This window comes from Scyliorhinus torazame, chromosome 4 (genome assembly GCF_047496885.1).
Source record: "Scyliorhinus torazame isolate Kashiwa2021f chromosome 4, sScyTor2.1, whole genome shotgun sequence".
Classification (NCBI taxonomy): Eukaryota; Metazoa; Chordata; class Chondrichthyes; order Carcharhiniformes; family Scyliorhinidae; genus Scyliorhinus; species Scyliorhinus torazame.
The window spans coordinates 10,736,026-10,760,049 of record NC_092710.1 but is presented as its reverse complement, the minus strand read 5'-3'; the positions used below and the strand labels follow the sequence as shown (position 1 = coordinate 10,760,049).

General features: G+C 58.3%; 1 protein-coding gene across 1 annotated transcript in view; it reads right to left on the bottom strand.

Moving 5' to 3' along the window:
- LOC140411554 (uncharacterized) overlaps window positions 1-24,024 on the bottom strand; it is a 245,207-nt gene that overhangs the window by 92,289 nt on the left and 128,894 nt on the right. Inside the window, exon 10 of the mRNA XM_072500635.1 lies at window positions 21,778-22,083. Coding sequence (XP_072356736.1) covers window positions 21,778-22,083 — 306 coding nt within the window. The remainder of the gene's footprint in view (window positions 1-21,777; window positions 22,084-24,024) is intronic.

Below are 24,024 nucleotides of genomic sequence, written 5' to 3'. Positions count from 1 at the left end.
TGAGCTCACTCCGGACAATCCCCCATCATCGGGACACTGACCACGCTCGGTCAGTGAGATCACTCCGGACAATCCCCCATCATCGGGACACTGACCACGCTCGGTCAGTGAGATCACTCCGGACAATCCCCCATCATCGGGGCACTGACCACGCTCGGTCAGTGCGATCACTCCGGACAATCCCCCATCATCGGGACACTGACCACACTCGGTCAGTGAGCTCACTCCGGACAATCCCCCATCATCGGGACATTGACCACGCTCGGTCAGTGAGCTCACTCCGGACCATCCCCCATCATCGGGACACTGACCATGCTCGGTCAGTGAGCTCACTCCGGACCATCCCCCATCATCGGGACACTGACCATGCTCGGTCAGTGAGCTCACTCCGGACAATCCCCCATCATCGGGACACTGACCACGCTCGGTCAGTGAGCTCACTCCGGACAATCCCCCATCATCGGGACATTGACCACGCTCGGTCAGTGAGATCACTCCGGACAATCCCCCATCATCGGGACATTGACCACGCTCGGTCAGTGCGCTCACTCCGGACAATCCCCCATCATCGGGACATTGACCACGCTCGGTCAGTGAGCTCACTCCGGACAATCCCCCATCATCGGGACATTGACCACTCTCGGTCAGTCAGCTCACTCCGGACAATCCCCCATCATCGGGCCATTGACCACACTCGGTCAGTGCGATCACTCCGGACAATCCCCCATCATCGGGACACTGACCACGCTCGGTCAGTGAGCTCAATCCGGACAATCCCCCATCATCGGGACACTGACGACACTCGGTCAGTGAGCTCACTCCGGACAATCCCCCATCATCGGGACACTGACCACGCTCGGTCAGTGAGCTCACTCCGGACAATTCCCCATCATCGGGGCACTGACCACGCTCGGTCAGTGCGATCACTCTGGACAATCCACAATCATCGGGACATTGACCACACTCGGTCAGTGAGATCACTCCGGACAATCCCCCATCATCGGGACACTGACCACGCTCGGTCAGTGCGATCACTCTGGACAATCCACAATCATCGGGACATTGACCACGCTCGGTCAGTGCGATCACTCCGGACAATCCCCCATCATCGGGACACTGACCACGCTCGGTCAGTGAGCTCACTCCGGACAATCCCCCATCATCGGGACACTGACCACACTCGGTCAGTGAGATCACTCCGGACAATCCCCCATCATCGGGACACTGACCACGCTCGGTCAGTGAGATCACTCCGGACAATCCCCCATCAACTGGGCACTGACCACGCTCGGTCAGTGCGATCACTCCGGACAATCCCCCATCATCGGGACACTGACCACACTCGGTCAGTGAGCTCACTCCGGACAATCCCCCATCATCGGGACATTGACCACGCTCGGTCAGTGAGCTCACTCCGGACAATCCCCCATCATCGGGACACTGACCATGCTCGGTCAGTGAGCTCACTCCGGACAATCCCCTATCATCGGGACATTGACCACGCTCGGTCAGTGAGATCACTCCGGACAATCCCCCATCATCGGGACATTGACCACGCTCGGTCAGTGCGCTCACTCCGGACAATCCCCCATCATCGGGACATTGACCACGCTCGGTCAGTGAGCTCACTCCGACCAATCCCCCATCATCGGGAAATTGACCACTCTCGGTCAGTGAGCTCACTCCGGACAATCCCCCATCATCGGGACACTGACCACGCTCGGTCAGTGCGATCACTCCGGACAATCCCCCATCATCGGGACACTGACCACGCTCGGTCAGTGAGCTCACTCCGGACAATTCCCCATCATCGGGACATTGACCACACTCGGTCACTGAGCTCACTCCGGATAATCCCCCATCATCGGGACAGTGACCACGCTCGGTCAGTGCGATCACTCCGGGCAATCCCCCATCATCGGGACATTGACCACGCTCGGTCAGTGAGCTCACTCCGGACAATCCCCCATCATTGGGACACTGACCACGCTCGGTCAGTGAGATCATTCCGGACAATCCCCCATCATCGGGACACTGACCACGCTTGGTCAGTGAGCTCACTCCGGACAATCCCCCATCATCGGGACATTGACCACGCTCGGTCAGTGAGATCACTCCGGACAATCCCCCATCATCGGGACACTGACCATCCTCGGTCAGTGAGCTCACTCCGGACAATCCCACATCATCGGGATATTGACCACGCTCGGTCAGTGAGTTCACTGCGGACAATCACCCATCATCGGGACAGTGACCATGCTTGGTCAGTGAGCTCACTCTGGACAATCCCCCATCATCGGGACACTGACCTCACTCGGTCAGTGAGCTCACTCCGGACAAGCCCCCATCATCGGGCATTGACCACGCTCGGTCAGTGAGCTCACTCCGGACAATCCACCATCATCGGGCATTGACCACGCTCGGTCAGTGAGCTCACTCCGGACAATCCCCCATCATCGGGACACTGACCACGCTCTGTCAGTGAGCTCATTCCGGACAATCCCCCATCATCGGGACACTGACCACACTCGGTCAGTGAGCTCACTCCGGACAATCCCCCATCATCGGGACACTGACCACGCTCGGTCAGTGCGCTCACTCCGGACAATCCCCCATCATTGGGACATTGACCACGCTCGGTCAGTGCGCTCACTCCGGACAATCCCCCATCATCCGGACACTGACCACACTCGGTCAGTGAGCTCACTCCGGACAATCCCCCGTCATCGGGACATTGACCACGCTCGGTCAGTGAGCTCACTCCGGACAATCCCCCATCATCGGGACATTGACCACACTCGGTCACTGAGCTCACTCCGGACAATCCCCCATCATCGGGACAGTGACCACGCTCGGTCAGTGCGATCACTCCGGGCAATCCCCCATCATCGGGACATTGACCACGCTCGGTCAGTGAGCTCACTCCGGACAATCCCCCATCATCGGGACACTGACCACGCTCGGTCAGTGAGATCATTCCGGACAATCCCCCATCATCGGGACACTGACCACGCTTGGTCAGTGAGCTCACTCCGGACAATCCCCCATCATCGGGACATTGACCACGCTCGGCCAGTGAGATCACTCCGGACAATCCCCCATCATCGGGACACTGACCATCCTCGGTCAGTGAGCTCACTCCGGACAATCCCACATCATCGGGACATTGACCACGCTCGGTCAGTGAGTTCACTGCGGACAATCACCCATCATCGGGACAGTGACCACGCTTGGTCAGTGAGCTCACTCCGGACAATCCCCCATCATCGGGACACTGACCACACTCGGTCAGTGAGCTCACTCCGGACAAGCCCCCATCATCGGGCATTGACCACGCTCGGTCAGTGAGCTCACTCCGGACAATCCACCATCATCGGGCATTGACCACGCTCGGTCAGTGAGCTCACTCCGGACAATCCCCCATCATCGGGACACTGACCACGCTCGGTCAGTGAGCTCACTCCGGACAATCCCCCATCATCGGGACACTGACCACACTCGGTCAGGGAGCTCACTCCGGACAATCCCCCATCATCGGGACACTGACCACGCTCGGTCAGTGCGCTCACACCGGACAATCCCCCATCATCGGGACATTGACCAAGCTCGGTCAGTGCGCTCACTCCGGACAATCCCCCATCATCGGGACACTGACCACACTCGGTCAGTGAGCTCACTCCGGACAATCCCCCGTCATCGGGACATTGACCACGCTCGGTCAGTGAGCTCACTCCGGACAATCCCCCATCATCGGGACATTGACCACGCTCGGTCAGTGAGATCACTCCGGACAATCCCCCATCATCTGGACAGTGACCACGCTCGGTCAGTGAGCTCACTCCGGACAATCCCCCATCATCGGGACATTGACCACGCTCGGTCAGTGAGATCACTCCGGACAATCCCCCATCATCGGGACACTGACCACACTCGGTCAGTGAGCTCCATCCGGACAATCCCCCATCATCGGCACACTGACCACACTCGGTCAGTGAGCTCACTCCGGACAATCCCCCATCATCGGGACATTGACCATGATCGGTCAGTGCGCTCACTCCGGACAATCCCCCATCATCGGGACATTGACCACGCTCAGTCAGTGAGCTCACTCCGGACAATCCCCAATCATCGGGACATTGACCACGCTCGGTCAGTGAGCTCACTCCGGACAATCCCCCATCATCGGGACAGTGACCATGCTCGGTCAGTGAGCTCAATCCGGATAATCCCCCATCATCGGGACACTGACCACGCTCGGTCAGTGAGATCACTCCGGACAATCCCCCATCATCGGGACAGTGACCATGCTCGGTCAGTGAGCTCACTCCGGACAATCTCCCATCATCGGGACATTGACCACGCTCGGTCAGTGAGATCACTCCGGACAATCCCCCATCATCGGGACACTGACCACGCTCGGTCAGTGCGATCACTCCGGACAATCCCCCATCATCGGGACACTGACCACGCTCGGTCAGTGACCTCACTCCGGACAATCCCCTATCATCGGGACACTGACCACGCTCGGTCAGTGAGCTCACTGCGGACAATCCCCCATCATCGGGACACTGACCACGCTCGGTCAGTGAGCTCACTCCGGACAATCCCCCATCATCGGGACACTGCCTACGCTCGGTCAGTGAGCTCACTCCGGACAATCCCCCATCATCGGGACACTGACCACGCTCGGTCAGTGCGCTCACTCCGGACAATCCCCCATCATCGGGACATTGACCACGCTCGGTCAGTGAGATCACTCCGGACAATCCCCCATCATCGGGACACTGACCACGCTCGGTCAGTGCGATCACTCCGGACAATCCCCCATCATCGGGACACTGACCACGCTCGGTCAGTGAGCTCACTCCGGACAATCCCCCATCATCAGGACATTGACCACGCTCGGTCAGTGAGTTCACTCCGGACAATCACCCATCATCGGGACATTGACCACACTCGGTCAGTGAGCTCACTCCGGACAATCCCCCATCATCGGGACACTGACCACGCTCGGTCAGTAAGCTCACTCCGGACAATCCCCCATCATCGGGACACTGACCACACTCGGTCAGTGAGCTCACTCCGGACAATCCCCCATCATCGGGACACTGACCACGCTCGGTCAGTGAGATCACTCCGGACAATCCCCCATCATCGGGACACTGACCACGCTCGGTCAGTGAGATCACTCCGGACAATCCCCCATCATCGGGACACTGACCACACTCAGTCAGTGCGATCACTCCGGACAATCCCCCATCATCGGGACACTGACCACACTCGGTCAGTGAGCTCACTCCGGACAATCCCCCATCATCAGGACACTGACCACGCTCGGTCAGTGAGCTCACTCCGGACAATCCCCCATCATCGGGACACTGACGACACTCGGTCAGTGAGCTCACTCCGGACAATCCCCCATCATCGGGACACTGACCACGCTCGGTCAGTGAGCTCACTCCGGACAATCCCCCATCATCGGGGCACAGATCACGCTCGGTCAGTGCGATCACTCCGGACAATCCCACATCATCGGGACATTGACCACGCTCGGTCAGTGCGATCACTCCGGACAATCCCCCATCATCGGGTCATTGACCACGCTCGGTCAGTGAGCTCACTCCGGACAATCCCCCATCATCGGGACATTGACCATGCTCGGTCAGTGAGCTCACTCCGGACAATCCCCCATCATCGGGACACTGACCACACTCGGTCAGTGAGCTCACTCCGGACAATCCCCCATCATCGGGGCACAGATCACGCTCGGTCAGTGCGATCACTCCGGACAATCCCACATCATCGGGACATTGACCACGCTCGGTCAGTGCGATCACTCCGGACAATCCCCCATCATCGGGTCATTGACCACGCTCGGTCAGTGAGCTCACTCCGGACAATGCCCCATCATCGGGACATTGACCATGCTCGGTCAGTGAGCTCACTCCGGACAATCCCCCATCATCGGGACACTGACCACACTCGGTCAGGGCGCTCACTCCGGACAATCCCCCATCATCGGGACATTGACCACGCTCGGTCAGTGCGATCACTCCGGACAATCCCCCATCATCGGGACACTGACCACGCTCGGTCAGTGCGCTCACTCCGGACAATCCCCCATCATCGGGACATTGACCACGCTCGGTCAGTGAGCTCACTCCGGACAATCCCCCATCATCGGGACATTGACCACGCTCGGTCAGTGAGCTCACTCCGGACAATCCCCCATCATCGGGACAGTGACCACGCTCGGTCAGTGCGATCACTCCGGACAATCCCCCATCATCGGGACACTGACCACGCTCGGTCAGTGAGATCACTCCGGACAATCCCCCATCATCGGGACATTGACCACGCTCGGTCAGTGAGCTCACTCCGGACAATCCCCCATCATCGGGACACTGACCACGCTCGGTCAGTGCGATCACTCCTGACAATCCCCCATCATCGGGACACTGACCACGCTCGGTCAGTGAGCTCACTCCGGACAATCCCCCATCATCGGGACAGTGACCACGCTCGGTCAGTGCGATCACTCCGGACAATCCCCCATCATCGGGACACTGACCACGCTCGGTCAGTGAGCTCACTCCGGACAATCCCCCATCATCGGGACACTGACCACGCTCTGTCAGTGAGCTCATTCCGGACAATCCCCCATCATCGGGACACTGACCACACTCGGTCAGTGAGCTCACTCCGGACAATCCCCCATCATCGGGACACTGACCACGCTCGGTCAGTGCGCTCACTCCGGACAATCCCCCATCATTGGGACATTGACCACGCTCGGTCAGTGCGCTCACTCCGGACAATCCCCCATCATCCGGACACTGACCACACTCGGTCAGTGAGCTCACTCCGGACAATCCCCCGTCATCGGGACATTGACCACGCTCGGTCAGTGAGCTCACTCCGGACAATCCCCCATCATCGGGACATTGACCACACTCGGTCACTGAGCTCACTCCGGACAATCCCCCATCATCGGGACAGTGACCACGCTCGGTCAGTGCGATCACTCCGGGCAATCCCCCATCATCGGGACATTGACCACGCTCGGTCAGTGAGCTCACTCCGGACAATCCCCCATCATCGGGACACTGACCACGCTCGGTCAGTGAGATCATTCCGGACAATCCCCCATCATCGGGACACTGACCACGCTTGGTCAGTGAGCTCACTCCGGACAATCCCCCATCATCGGGACATTGACCACGCTCGGCCAGTGAGATCACTCCGGACAATCCCCCATCATCGGGACACTGACCATCCTCGGTCAGTGAGCTCACTCCGGACAATCCCACATCATCGGGACATTGACCACGCTCGGTCAGTGAGTTCACTGCGGACAATCACCCATCATCGGGACAGTGACCACGCTTGGTCAGTGAGCTCACTCCGGACAATCCCCCATCATCGGGACACTGACCACACTCGGTCAGTGAGCTCACTCCGGACAAGCCCCCATCATCGGGCATTGACCACGCTCGGTCAGTGAGCTCACTCCGGACAATCCACCATCATCGGGCATTGACCACGCTCGGTCAGTGAGCTCACTCCGGACAATCCCCCATCATCGGGACACTGACCACGCTCGGTCAGTGAGCTCACTCCGGACAATCCCCCATCATCGGGACACTGACCACACTCGGTCAGGGAGCTCACTCCGGACAATCCCCCATCATCGGGACACTGACCACGCTCGGTCAGTGCGCTCACACCGGACAATCCCCCATCATCGGGACATTGACCAAGCTCGGTCAGTGCGCTCACTCCGGACAATCCCCCATCATCGGGACACTGACCACACTCGGTCAGTGAGCTCAATCCGGACAATCCCCCGTCATCGGGACATTGACCACGCTCGGTCAGTGAGCTCACTCCGGACAATCCCCCATCATCGGGACATTGACCACGCTCGGTCAGTGAGATCACTCCGGACAATCCCCCATCATCTGGACAGTGACCACGCTCGGTCAGTGAGCTCACTCCGGACAATCCCCCATCATCGGGACATTGACCACGCTCGGTCAGTGAGATCACTCCGGACAATCCCCCATCATCGGGACACTGACCACACTCGGTCAGTGAGCTCCATCCGGACAATCCCCCATCATCGGCACACTGACCACACTCGGTCAGTGAGCTCACTCCGGACAATCCCCCATCATCGGGACATTGACCATGATCGGTCAGTGCGCTCACTCCGGACAATCCCCCATCATCGGGACATTGACCACGCTCAGTCAGTGAGCTCACTCCGGACAATCCCCAATCATCGGGACATTGACCACGCTCGGTCAGTGAGCTCACTCCGGACAATCCCCCATCATCGGGACAGTGACCATGCTCGGTCAGTGAGCTCAATCCGGATAATCCCCCATCATCGGGACACTGACCACGCTCGGTCAGTGAGATCACTCCGGACAATCCCCCATCATCGGGACAGTGACCATGCTCGGTCAGTGAGCTCACTCCGGACAATCTCCCATCATCGGGACATTGACCACGCTCGGTCAGTGAGATCACTCCGGACAATCCCCCATCATCGGGACACTGACCACGCTCGGTCAGTGCGATCACTCCGGACAATCCCCCATCATCGGGACACTGACCACGCTCGGTCAGTGACCTCACTCCGGACAATCCCCTATCATCGGGACACTGACCACGCTCGGTCAGTGAGCTCACTGCGGACAATCCCCCATCATCGGGACACTGACCACGCTCGGTCAGTGAGCTCACTCCGGACAATCCCCCATCATCGGGACACTGCCTACGCTCGGTCAGTGAGCTCACTCCGGACAATCCCCCATCATCGGGACACTGACCACGCTCGGTCAGTGCGCTCACTCCGGACAATCCCCCATCATCGGGACATTGACCACGCTCGGTCAGTGAGATCACTCCGGACAATCCCCCATCATCGGGACACTGACCACGCTCGGTCAGTGCGATCACTCCGGACAATCCCCCATCATCGGGACACTGACCACGCTCGGTCAGTGAGCTCACTCCGGACAATCCCCCATCATCAGGACATTGACCACGCTCGGTCAGTGAGTTCACTCCGGACAATCACCCATCATCGGGACATTGACCACACTCGGTCAGTGAGCTCACTCCGGACAATCCCCCATCATCGGGACACTGACCACGCTCGGTCAGTAAGCTCACTCCGGACAATCCCCCATCATCGGGACACTGACCACACTCGGTCAGTGAGCTCACTCCGGACAATCCCCCATCATCGGGACACTGACCACGCTCGGTCAGTGAGATCACTCCGGACAATCCCCCATCATCGGGACACTGACCACGCTCGGTCAGTGAGATCACTCCGGACAATCCCCCATCATCGGGACACTGACCACACTCAGTCAGTGCGATCACTCCGGACAATCCCCCATCATCGGGACACTGACCACACTCGGTCAGTGAGCTCACTCCGGACAATCCCCCATCATCAGGACACTGACCACGCTCGGTCAGTGAGCTCACTCCGGACAATCCCCCATCATCGGGACACTGACGACACTCGGTCAGTGAGCTCACTCCGGACAATCCCCCATCATCGGGACACTGACCACGCTCGGTCAGTGAGCTCACTCCGGACAATCCCCCATCATCGGGGCACAGATCACGCTCGGTCAGTGCGATCACTCCGGACAATCCCACATCATCGGGACATTGACCACGCTCGGTCAGTGCGATCACTCCGGACAATCCCCCATCATCGGGTCATTGACCACGCTCGGTCAGTGAGCTCACTCCGGACAATCCCCCATCATCGGGACATTGACCATGCTCGGTCAGTGAGCTCACTCCGGACAATCCCCCATCATCGGGACACTGACCACACTCGGTCAGTGAGCTCACTCCGGACAATCCCCCATCATCGGGGCACAGATCACGCTCGGTCAGTGCGATCACTCCGGACAATCCCACATCATCGGGACATTGACCACGCTCGGTCAGTGCGATCACTCCGGACAATCCCCCATCATCGGGTCATTGACCACGCTCGGTCAGTGAGCTCACTCCGGACAATGCCCCATCATCGGGACATTGACCATGCTCGGTCAGTGAGCTCACTCCGGACAATCCCCCATCATCGGGACACTGACCACACTCGGTCAGGGCGCTCACTCCGGACAATCCCCCATCATCGGGACATTGACCACGCTCGGTCAGTGCGATCACTCCGGACAATCCCCCATCATCGGGACACTGACCACGCTCGGTCAGTGCGCTCACTCCGGACAATCCCCCATCATCGGGACATTGACCACGCTCGGTCAGTGAGCTCACTCCGGACAATCCCCCATCATCGGGACATTGACCACGCTCGGTCAGTGAGCTCACTCCGGACAATCCCCCATCATCGGGACAGTGACCACGCTCGGTCAGTGCGATCACTCCGGACAATCCCCCATCATCGGGACACTGACCACGCTCGGTCAGTGAGATCACTCCGGACAATCCCCCATCATCGGGACATTGACCACGCTCGGTCAGTGAGCTCACTCCGGACAATCCCCCATCATCGGGACACTGACCACGCTCGGTCAGTGCGATCACTCCTGACAATCCCCCATCATCGGGACACTGACCACGCTCGGTCAGTGAGCTCACTCCGGACAATCCCCCATCATCGGGACAGTGACCACGCTCGGTCAGTGCGATCACTCCGGACAATCCCCCATCATCGGGACACTGACCACGCTCGGTCAGTGAGATCACTCCGGACAATCCCCTATCATCGGGACACTGACCACACTCGGTCAGTGAGCTCACTCCGGACAATCCCCCATCATCGGCACACTGACCACACTCGGTCAGTGAGCTCACTCCGGACAATCCCCCATCATCGGGACATTGACCACGATCGGTCAGTGCGCTCACTCCGGACAATCCCCCATCATCGGGACATTGACCACGCTCAGTCAGTGAGCTCACTCCGGACAATCCCCAATCATCGGGACATTGACCACGCTCGGTCAGTGAGCTCACTCCGGACAATCCCCCATCATCGGGACAGTGACCATGCTCGGTCAGTGAGCTCAATCCGGATAATCCCCCATCATCGGGACACTGACCACGCTCGGTCAGTGAGATCACTCCGGACAATCCCCCATCATCGGGACAGTGACCATGCTCGGTCAGTGAGCTCACTCCGGACAATCTCCCATCATCGGGACATTGACCACGCTCGGTCAGTGAGATCACTCCGGACAATCCCCCATCATCGGGACACTGACCACGCTCGGTCAGTGCGATCACTCCGGACAATCCCCCATCATCGGGACACTGACCACGCTCGGTCAGTGACCTCACTCCGGACAATCCCCTATCATCGGGACACTGACCACGCTCGGTCAGTGAGCTCACTGCGGACAATCCCCCATCATCGGGACACTGACCACGCTCGGTCAGTGAGCTCACTCCGGACAATCCCCCATCATCGGGACACTGCCTACGCTCGGTAAGTGAGCTCACTCCGGACAATCCCCCATCATCGGGACACTGACCACGCTCGGTCAGTGCGCTCACTCCGGACAATCCCCCATCATCGGGACATTGACCACGCTCGGTCAGTGAGATCACTCCGGACAATCCCCCATCATCGGGACACTGACCACGCTCGGTCAGTGCGATCACTCCGGACAATCCCCCATCATCGGGACACTGACCACGCTCGGTCAGTGAGCTCACTCCGGACAATCCCCCATCATCAGGACATTGACCACGCTCGGTCAGTGAGTTCACTCCGGACAATCACCCATCATCGGGACATTGACCACACTCGGTCAGTGAGCTCACTCCGGACAATCCCCCATCATCGGGACACTGACCACGCTCGGTCAGTAAGCTCACTCCGGATAATCCCCCATCATCGGGACACTGACCACACTCGGTCAGTGAGCTCACTCCGGACAATCCCCCATCATCGGGACACTGACCACGCTCGGTCAGTGAGATCACTCCGGACAATCCCCCATCATCGGGACACTGACCACGCTCGGTCAGTGAGATCACTCCGGACAATCCCCCATCATCGGGACACTGACCACACTCAGTCAGTGCGATCACTCCGGACAATCCCCCATCATCGGGACACTGACCACACTCGGTCAGTGAGCTCACTCCGGACAATCCCCCATCATCAGGACACTGACCACGCTCGGTCAGTGAGCTCACTCCGGACAATCCCCCATCATCGGGACACTGACGACACTCGGTCAGTGAGCTCACTCCGGACAATCCCCCATCATCGGGACACTGACCACGCTCGGTCAGTGAGCTCACTCCGGACAATCCCCCATCATCGGGGCACAGATCACGCTCGGTCAGTGCGATCACTCCGGACAATCCCACATCATCGGGACATTGACCACGCTCGGTCAGTGCGATCACTCCGGACAATCCCCCATCATCGGGTCATTGACCACGCTCGGTCAGTGCGATCACTACGGACAATCCCCCATCATCGGGACATTGACCACGCTCGGTCAGTGAGCTCACTCCGGACAATCCCCCATCATCGGGACACTGACCACGCTCGGTCAGTGAGCTCACTCCGGACAATCCCCCATCATCGGGACATTGACCACGCTCGGTCAGTGAGCTCACTCCGGACAATGCCCCATCATCGGGACATTGACCATGCTCGGTCAGTGAGCTCACTCCGGACAATCCCCCATCATCGGGACACTGACCACACTCGGTCAGGGCGCTCACTCCGGACAATCCCCCATCATCGGGACATTGACCACGCTCGGTCAGTGCGATCACTCCGGACAATCCCCCATCATCGGGACACTGACCACGCTCGGTCAGTGCGCTCACTCCGGACAATCCCCCATCATCGGGACATTGACCACGCTCGGTCAGTGAGCTCACTCCGGACAATCCCCCATCATCGGGACATTGACCACGCTCGGTCAGTGAGCTCACTCCGGACAATCCCCCATCATCGGGACAGTGACCACGCTCGGTCAGTGCGATCACTCCGGACAATCCCCCATCATCGGGACACTGACCACGCTCGGTCAGTGAGATCACTCCGGACAATCCCCCATCATCGGGACATTGACCACGCTCGGTCAGTGAGCTCACTCCGGACAATCCCCCATCATCGGGACACTGACCACGCTCGGTCAGTGCGATCACTCCGGACAATCCCCCATCATCGGGACACTGTCCACGCTCGGTCAGTGAGCTCACTCCGGACAATCCCCCATCATCGGGACACTGACCACGCTCGGTCAGTGAGCTCACTCCGGACAATCCCCCATCATCGGGGCACTGACCACACTCGGTCAGTGCGATCACTCCGGACAATCCCCCATCATCGGGACACTGACCACGCTCGGTCAGTGAGCTCACTCCGGACAAGCCCCGATCATCGGGACACTGACCACGCTCGGTCAGTGCGATCACTCCGGACAATCCCCCATCATCGGGACACTGACCATGCTCGGTCAGTAAGCTCACTCCGGACAATCCCCCATCATCGGGACATTGACCACGGTCGGTCAGTGCGATCACTCCGGACAATCCCCCATCATCGGGACACTGACCACGCTCAGTCAGTGAGCTCACTCCGGACAATCCCCCATCATCGGGACACTGACCACGCTCGGTCAGTGCGATCACTCTGGACAATCCCCCATCATCGGGACACTGACCACGCTCGGTCAGTGAGCTCACTCCGGACAATCCCCTCCCCCATCATCGGGACATTGACCACGCTCGGTCAGTGCGATCACTCCGGACAATCCCCCATCATCGGGACACTGACCACGCTCGGTCAGTGAACTCTCTCCGGACAATCCCCCATCATCGGGACAGTGACCACGCTCGGTCAGTGAGCTCACTCCGGACAATCCCCTCCCCCATCATCGGGACATTGACCACGCTCGGTCAGTACGATCACTCCGGACAATCCCCCATCATCGGGACATTCACCACGCTCGGTCAGTGTGATCACTCCGGACAATCCCCCATCATCGGGACATTGACCACGCTCGGTCAGTGAGCTCACTCCGGACAATCCCCCATCATCGGGACATTGACCACGCTCGGTCAGTGAGCTCACTCCGGACAATCCCCCATCATCGGGACAGTGACCACGCTCGGTCAGTGCGATCACTCCGGACAATCCCCCATCATCGGGACACTGACCACGCTCGGTCAGTGAGCTCACTCCGGACAATCCCCCATCATCGGGACACTGACCACGCTCGGTCAGTGAGCTCACTCCGGACAATCCCCCATCATCGGGACAGTGACCACGCTCGGTCAGTGAGCTCACTCCGGACAATCCCCCATCATCGGGACACTGACCACGCTCGGTCAGTGAGCTCACTCTGGACAATCCCCCATCATCGGGACATTGACCAGGCTCGGTCAGTGAGCTCACTCCTGAGAATCCCCCATCATCGGGACACTGACCACGCTCGGTCAGTGAGCTCGCTCCGGACAATCCCCCATCATCGGGACACTGACCACGCTCGGTCAGTGAGATCACTCCGGACAATCCCCCATCATCGGGACACTGACCACGCTCGGTCAGTGAGCTCACTCCGGACAATCCCCCATCATCGGGACACTGCCCACGCTCGGTTAGTGAGCTCACTCCGGACAATCCCCCATCATCGGGACAGTGACCACGCTCGGTCAGTGAGCTCACTCCGGACAATCCCCCATCATCGGGACATTGACCACGCTCGGTCAGTGAGATCACTCCGGACAATCCCCCATCATCGGGACACTGTCCACGCTCGGTCAGTGAGCTCACTCCGGACAATCCCCCATCATCGGGACATTGACCACACTCGGTCAGTGTGATCACTCCGGACAATCCCCCATCATCGGGACATTGACCACGCTCGGTCAGTGAGCTCACTCCGGACAATCCCCCATCATCGGGACATTGACCACAGTCGGTCAGTGAGCTCACTCCGGACAATCCCCCATCATCGGGACATTGACCACACTCGGTCAGTGAGCTCACTCCGGACAATCCCCCATCATCGGGACATTGACCACGCTCGGTCAGTGCGATCACTCCGGGCAATCCCCCATCATCGGGACACTGACCAGGCTCGGTCAGTGAGCTCACTCCGGACAATCCCCCATCATCGGGACATTGACCACGCTCGGTCAGTGAGCTCACTCCGGACAATCCCCCATCATCGGGACATTGACCACGCTCGGTCAGTGAGCTCACTCCGGACAATCCCCCATCATCGGGACAGTGACCACGCTCGGTCAGTGAGCTCACTCCGGACAATCCCCCATCATCGGGACATTGACCACACTCGGTCAGTGCGATCACCCCGGACAATCCCCCATCATCGGGACATTGACCGCACTTGGTCAGTGCGCTCACTCCGGACAATTCCCCATCATCGGGACATTGACCACGCTCGGTCAGTGCGATCACTCCGGTCAATCCCACATCATCGGGACACTGACCACGCTCGGTCAGTGAGCTCACTCCGGACAATCCCCCATCATCGGGACATTGACCAGGCTCGGTTAGTGCGATCACTCCGGACAATCCCCCATCATCGGGACACTGACCACGCTCGGTCAGTGAGCTCACTCCGGACAATCCCCCATCATCGGGGCACTGACCACACTCGGTCAGTGCGATCACTCCGGACAATCCCCCATCATCGGGACACTGACCACGCTCGGTCAGTGAGCTCACTCCGGACAAGCCCCCATCATCGGGACACTGACCACGCTCGGTCAGTGCGATCACTCCGGACAATCCCCCATCATCGGGACACTGACCATGCTCGGTCAGTAAGCTCACTCCGGACAATCCCCTGTCATCGGGACATTGACCACGCTCGGTCAGTGCGATCACTCCGGACAATCCCCCATCATCGGGACACTGACCACGCTCAGTCAGTGAGCTCACTCCGGACAATCCCCCATCATCGGGACACTGACCACGCTCGGTCAGTGCGATCGCTCTGGACAATCCCCCATCATCGGGACACTGACCACGCTCGGTCAGTGAGCTCACTCCTGACAAGCCCCCATCATCGGGACACTGACCACGCTCGGTCAGTGCGATCACTCCGGACAATCCCCCATCATCGGGACACTGACCACGCTCGGTCAGTGCGATTACTCCGGACAATCCCCCATCATCGGGACACTGACCACGCTCGGTCAGTGAGCTCACTCCGGACAATCCTCCATCATCGGGACAGTGACCACGCTCGGTCAGTGAGCTCACTCCGGACAATCCCCTCCCCCATCATCGGGACATTGACCACGCTCGGTCAGTACGATCACTCCGGACAATCCCCCATCATCGGGACATTCACCACGCTCGGTCAGTGTGATCACTCCGGACAATCCCCCATCATCGGGACATTGACCACGCTCGGTCAGTGAGCTCACTCCGGACAATCCCCCATCATCGGGACATTGACCACGCTCGGTCAGTGAGCTCACTCCGGACAATCCCCCATCATCGGGACAGTGACCACGCTCGGTCAGTGCGATCACTCCGGACAATCCCCCATCATCGGGACACTGACCACGCTCGGTCAGTGAGCTCACTCCGGACAATCCCCCATCATCGGGACAGTGACCACGCTCGGTCAGTGAGCTCACTCCGGACAATCCCCCATCATCGGGACAGTGCCCACGCTCGGTCAGTGAGCTCACTCCGGACAATCCCCCATCATCGGGACACTGACCACGCTCGGTCAGTGAGATCACTCCGGACAATCCCCCATCATCGGGACACTGACCATGCTCGGTCAGTGAGCTCACTCCGGACAATCCCCCATCATCGGGACACTGCCCACGCTCGGTCAGTGAGCTCACTCCGGACAATCCCCCATCATCGGGACAGTGACCACGCTCGGTCAGTGAGCTCACTCCGGACAATCCCCCATCATCGGGACATTGACCACGCTCGGTCAGTGAGATCACTCCGGACAATCCCCCATCATCGGGACACTGCCCACGCTCGGTCAGTGAGCTCACTCCGGACAATCCCCCATCATCGGGACATTGACCACACTCGGTCAGTGTGATCACTCCGGACAATTCCCCATCATCGGGACATTGACCACGCTCGGTCAGTGAGCTCACTCCGGACAATCCCCCATCATCGGGACATTGACCACGCTCGGTCAGTGAGCTCACTCCGGACAATCCCCCATCATCGGGACATTGACCACACTCGGTCAGTGAGCTCACTCCGGACAATCCCCAATCATCGGGACATTGACCACGCTCGGTCAGTGCGATCACTCCGGGCAATCCCCCATCATCGGGACACTGACCACGCTCGGTCAGTGAGCTCACTCCGGACAATCCCCCATCATCGGGACATTGACCACGCTCGGTCAGTGAGCTCAGTCCGGACAATCCCCCATCATCGGGACATTGACCACGCTCGGTCAGTGAGCTCACTCCGGACAATCCACCATCATCGGGACAGTGACCACGCTCGTTCAGTGCGATCACTCCGGTCAATCCCCCATCATCGGGACACTGACCACGCTCGGTCTGTGAGCTCACTCCGGACAATCCACCATCATCGGGACACTGACCACGCTCGGTCAGTGAGATCACTCCGGACAATCCCCCATCATCAGGACACTGACCACGCTCGGTCAGTGAGCTCACTCCGGACAGTCCCCCATCATCGGGACACTGACCACGCTCGGTCAGTGAGCTCACTCCGGACAATCCCCCATCATCGGGACATTGATCAGGCTCGGTCAGTGAGCTCACTCCGGACAATCCCCCATCATCGCGACACTGACCACGCTCGGTCAGTGAGCTCACTCCGGACAATCCCCCATCATCGGGACAGTGACCACGCTCGGTCAGTGAGCTCACTCCGGACAATCCCCCATCATCGGGACAGTGACCACGCTCGGTCAGTGAGCTCACTCTGGACAATCCCCCATCATCGGGACAGTGACCACGCTCGGTCAGTGAGCTCACTCCGGACAATCCCCCATCATCGGGACACTGACCACGCTCGGTCAGTGCGATCACTCCGGACAATCCCCCATCATCGGGACAGTGACCACTCTCGGTCAGTGAGCTCACTCTGGACAATCCCCCATCATCGGGACAGTGACCACGCTCGGTCAGTGCACTCACTCCGGACAATCCCCCATCATCGGGACATTGACCACGCTCGGTCAGTGCGATCACTCCGGACAATCCCCCATCATCGGGACATTGACCACGCTCGGTCAGTGAGCTCACTCTGGACAATCCCCCATCATCGGGACATTGACAACTCTCGGTCAGTGCGCTCACTCCGGACAAACCCCCATCATCGGGACATTGACCACACTCGGTCAGTGCGATCACTCCGGACAATCCCCCATCATCGGGACAGTGACCACGCTCGGTCAGTGTGATCACTCCGGACAATCCCCCATCATCGGGACATTGACCACACTCGGTCAGTGCGATCACTCCGGACAATCCCCCATCATCGGGACAGTGACCACGCTCGGTCAGTGTGATCACTCCGGACAATCCTCCATCATCGGGACAGTGACCACGCTCGGTCAGTGCGCTCACTCCGGACAATCATCGGGACACTGACCACGCTCGGTCAGTGAGCTCACTCCGGACAATCCCCCATCATCGGGACATTGATCAGGCTCGGTCAGTGAGCTCACTCCGGACAATCCCCCATCATCGCGACACTGACCACGCTCGGTCAGTGAGCTCACTCCGGACAATCCCCCATCATCGGGACATTGACCACACTCGGTCAGTGAGCTCACTCCGGACAATCCCCAATCATCGGGACATTGACCACGCTCGGTCAGTGCGATCACTCCGGGCAATCCCCCATCATCGGGACACTGACCACGCTCGGTCAGTGAGCTCACTCCGGACAATCCCCCATCATCGGGACATTGACCACTCTCGGTCAGTGAGCTCAGTCCGGACAATCCCCCATCATCGGGACATTGACCACGCTCGGTCAGTGAGCTCACTCCGGACAATCCACCATCATCGGGACAGTGACCACGCTCGTTCAGTGCGATCACTCCGGTCAATCCCCCATCATCGGGACACTGACCACGCTCGGTCTGTGAGCTCACTCCGGACAATCCACCATCATCGGGACACTGACCACGCTCGGTCAGTGAGATCACTCCGGACAATCCCCCATCATCAGGACACTGACCACGCTCGGTCAGTGAGCTCACTCCGGACAGTCCCCCATCATCGGGACACTGACCACGCTCGGTCAGTGAGCTCACTCCGGACAATCCCCCATCATCGGGACATTGATCAGGCTCGGTCAGTGAGCTCACTCCGGACAATCCCCCATCATCGCGACACTGACCACGCTCGGTCAGTGAGCTCACTCCGGACAATCCCCCATCATCGGGACAGTGACCACGCTCGGTCAGTGAGCTCACTCCGGACAATCCCCCATCATCGGGACAGTGACCACGCTCGGTCAGTGAGCTCACTCTGGACAATCCCCCATCATCGGGACAGTGACCACGCTCGGTCAGTGAGCTCACTCCGGACAATCCCCCATCATCGGGACACTGACCACGCTCGGTCAGTGCGATCACTCCGGACAATCCCCCATCATCGGGACAGTGACCACGCTCGGTCAGTGAGCTCACTCTGGACAATCCCCCATCATCGGGACAGTGACCACGCTCGGTCAGTGCACTCACTCCGGACAATCCCCCATCATCGGGACATTGACCACGCTCGGTCAGTGCGATCACTCCGGACAATCCCCCATCATCGGGACATTGACCACGCTCGGTCAGTGAGCTCACTCTGGACAATCCCCCATCATCGGGACATTGACAACTCTCGGTCAGTGCGCTCACTCCGGACAATCCCCCATCATCGGGACATTGACCACACTCGGTCAGTGCGATCACTCCGGACAATCCCCCATCATCGGGACAGTGACCACGCTCGGTCAGTGTGATCACTCCGGACAATCCCCCATCATCGGGACATTGACCACACTCGGTCAGTGCGATCACTCCGGACAATCCCCCATCATCGGGACAGTGACCACGCTCGGTCAGTGCGCTGACTCCGGACAATCATCGGGACATTGACCACGCTCGGTCAGTGCGCTCACTCCGGACAATCATCGGGACACTGACCACGCTCGGTCAGTGAGCTCACTCCGGACAATCCCCCATCATCGGGACATTGACCACGCTCGGTCAGTGAGCTCACTCCGGACAATCCCCCATCATCGGGACAGTGACCACGCTCGGTCAGTGAGCTCACTCCGGACAATCCCCCATCATCGGGACACTGACCACGCTCGGTCAGTGAGCTCACTCCGGACAATCCCCCATCATCGGGACAGTGACCACGCTCGGTCAGTGAGCTCACTCCGGACAATCCCCCATCATCGGGACACTGACCACGCTCGGTCAGTGAGCTCACTCCGGACAATCCCCCATCATCGGGATACTGACCACGCTCGGTCATTGCGATCACTCCGGACAATCCCCCATCATCGGGACATTGACCACGCTCAGTTAGTGAGCTCACTTCGGACAATCCCCCATCATCGGGACACTGACCACGCTCGGTCAGTGAGCTCACTCTGGACAATCCCCCATCATCGGGACATTGACCACGCTCGGTCAGTGAGCTCACTCCGGACAATCCCCCATCATCGGGACATTGACCACGCTCGGTCAGTGCGATCACTCTGGACAATCCCCCATCATCGGGACATTGACCATGCTCAGTCAGTGCGATCACTCCGGACAATCCCCCATCATCGGGACACTGACCACGCTCAGTCAGTGCGATCACTCCGGACAATCCCCCATCATCGGGACACTGACCACGCTCGGTCAGTGCGCTCACTCCGGACAATCCCCCATCTTCAGGACATTGACCACACTCGGTCAGTGCGATCACTCCGGGCAATCCCCCATCATCGGGACACTGACCACTCTCGGTCAGTGCGCTCACTCCGGACAATCACCCATCATCGGGACACTGACCACGCTCGGTCAGTGAGATCACTCCGGTCAATCCCCCATCATCGGGACATTGACCACGCTCGGTCAGTGAGCTCACTCCGGACAATCCCCCATCATCAGGACATTGACCACACTCGGTCAGTGCGATCACTCCGGACAATCCCCCATCATCGGGACACTGACCACGCTCGGTCAGTGAGCTCACTCCGGACAATCCCCCATCATCGGGACATTGACCACACTCGGTCAGTGCGCTCACTCCGGACAATCCCCCATCATCGGGACATTGACCACGCTCGGTCAGTGAGCTCACTCCGGACAATCCCCCATCATCGGGACATTGACCACGCTCGGTCAGTGAGCTCACTCCGGACAATCCCCCATCATCGGAACATTGACCACGCTCGGACAGTGCGCTCACTCCGGACAATCCCCCATCATCGGGACATTGACCACACTCGGTCAGTGAGCTCACTCCGGACAATCCCCCATCATCGGGATAGTGACCACACTCGGTCAGTGAGTTCACTCCCGACAATACCGCCCCTCCCTCCTTGCCACTCCTCCGACCCTCCCACTGCCCCCTCCCACTCCTCAGACCCTCTTTCTGCGCCCATCCATGTGCAGACATCCTCGGCCTGTTCCGGATCCTCCGTCACCTCGCTGTCCATGTGGAAGTGAGTCTGTCTCGATGTCAGGGGTCTGTCGAGGAAGACAAGCGGAGCAACGAAAACGTAACGAGTGCTGATATAGCGATGCTCACCTCTCACTGCTAAATGAAGTGTGACGCTGAATCTCGAGTCCACCATTCTTCCCGATATGTCCGCCTGGTAGTGACAGGAATAATCACCCTCGTCCCGCAGCTGCACCTTTTCAATCACAAAGTTACAGAGGTGTCCGTCTGGGCCCGGGTTGATGGAGCGTAGGGCGTGGGCGGGATTAGCCCTGCCGAGGTAGCAGGTAAAAGCAGCGTGTTCCTCTGGGGCAATGCACCTTATACTGGTCAATTCCCCTTCCAGGAAGAAAGGCCACCTCGGACTGAGGGATATGGACGGCTGAGGAAGCATCTCTATGGGAGGAGAGAGGTAAACCCAGTTAGATCTGGAATGGTCCAGGTGACACAATCATGATTTGATTGATATTTTTGTCCCATGTACAGAAGTACACAGTACGTTCATAGTAGACACAAGAATAATCATCATTGACAAAGGGCACATCGACAAACAGTAATTGGCTACAGTGCGGAACAAGGTCAAACAAGAGCAGCATAGGGCGTCGTGAATAGTGCTCTCACAGGTGTCGTGTGAGAGTACCCTTTAAGAAATGGGTGTTTAAGAAATGTACCTTTAAGAAATGGAGTTGCTCATGTTACTGGGGTGATGTCAGAGTGTGGGTGGAGCTGAGCTCCACCTCTGCTTTTTAGTTTCAGTTTGAGAAAGAGCTTGGGTGTGTCTGTGTTTTCAGTCAGCTGCTCTGCTGTTGATCTCTGCCATCCAAAGACTATCTATGGATCATTTGGCGAACTCAGAATTGTAAAAATGTAACCCTAACGTGCTCCTGCTTGAAGGTTTGTTAAGTCTTTTGGATGTTAAAAGGACAGCTTACAGGTGACTTAGTGTTTTATTCTTTGGGGGGTGTATTTGAATTAATGGTTGCTAAGATATTCACTGTTTGTTTTAAAAAGGTTAACTTGAGTTCATAGAATAAACATTGTTTTGTTTTTTAAAAGCCACAGCTCCATTTCTGCTGTCCCACCCCTGTAGAGTGGGCCGTGTGCTCCCCATACCACAACATATTGAAAGTTGTGGGTCAGGTGAGCTCCATGATACACGTTGGGATTCTCTAAACCCTGGCCCATAACACAGGGGACTGATCAGTCTGAGGGGGAGTGGTTGAGGAGTCTGTAGCTGTGGGGAAGATGCTGTTCCTGTGTCTGGATGTGCGGGTCCTCAGGCCTCTGTACCTTCTGCCTGGTGGAAGGGTCTGGAAGAAGGCAATGCCTGGGTGGGAGGGGTCTCTGACAATACTGTCTGCCTTCCTGAGGCAGCGGGAGGTGTAGACAGAATCGATCTGGGGGTGACAAGCTTGTGTGATGGGTTGGTCTGAGTTCACCACACTCTGCAGTCTCTTGCCATCTTGGGCCGAAATCAAATCCAATCACTTGAACCTTCCCTCAATCGACCATCACCTTCCATCCCAACAACTCAGTCAACTCTCTCTGATCTGATTCTCCGCAAACTTTATCCTTTCTTCAATACAGAGGCCAAAACTGCTCACAGGACCCCGGAGGTGGTCACGCAGTACCTCGGCTGTGCTCATGTGGTACAAAGAAATGTACAGCACAGGAACAGGCCCTTCGGCCCTCCAAGCCCGTGCCGACCATGCTGCCCGACTAAACTACAATCTTCTACACTTCCTGGGTCCGTATCCCTCTATTCCCATCCTATTCATGTATTTGTCAAGATGCCCCTTAAATGTCCCTATCGTCCCTGCTTCCACCACCTCCTCCGGTAGCAAGTTCCAGGCACCCACTACCCTCTGTGTAAAAAACTTGCCTCGTACATCTACTCTAAACCTTGCCCCTCTCACCTTAAACCTATGCCCCCTAGTAATTGACCCCTCTACCCCGGGGAAAAGCCTCTTACTATCCACTCTGTCTATGCCCCTCATAATTTTGTAGACCTCTATCAGGTCTCCCCTCAACCTCCTTCGTTCCAGGGAGAACAAACCGAGTTTATTCAACCGCTCCTCATAGCTAATGCCCTCCATACCAGGCAACATTCTGTTAAGTACAATAAGTACAAGGAGAGCCCATCGACAGAGGCATTAGTGGAGTACAGAGAGTGCAGAATAGAACATAGAACATAGAACAATACAGCGCAGTACAGGCCCTTCGGCCCACGATGTTGCACCGAAACAAAAGCCATCTAACCTACACTATGCCATTATCATCAATATGTTTATCCAATAAACTTTTAAATGCCCTCAATGTTGGCGAGTTCACTACTGT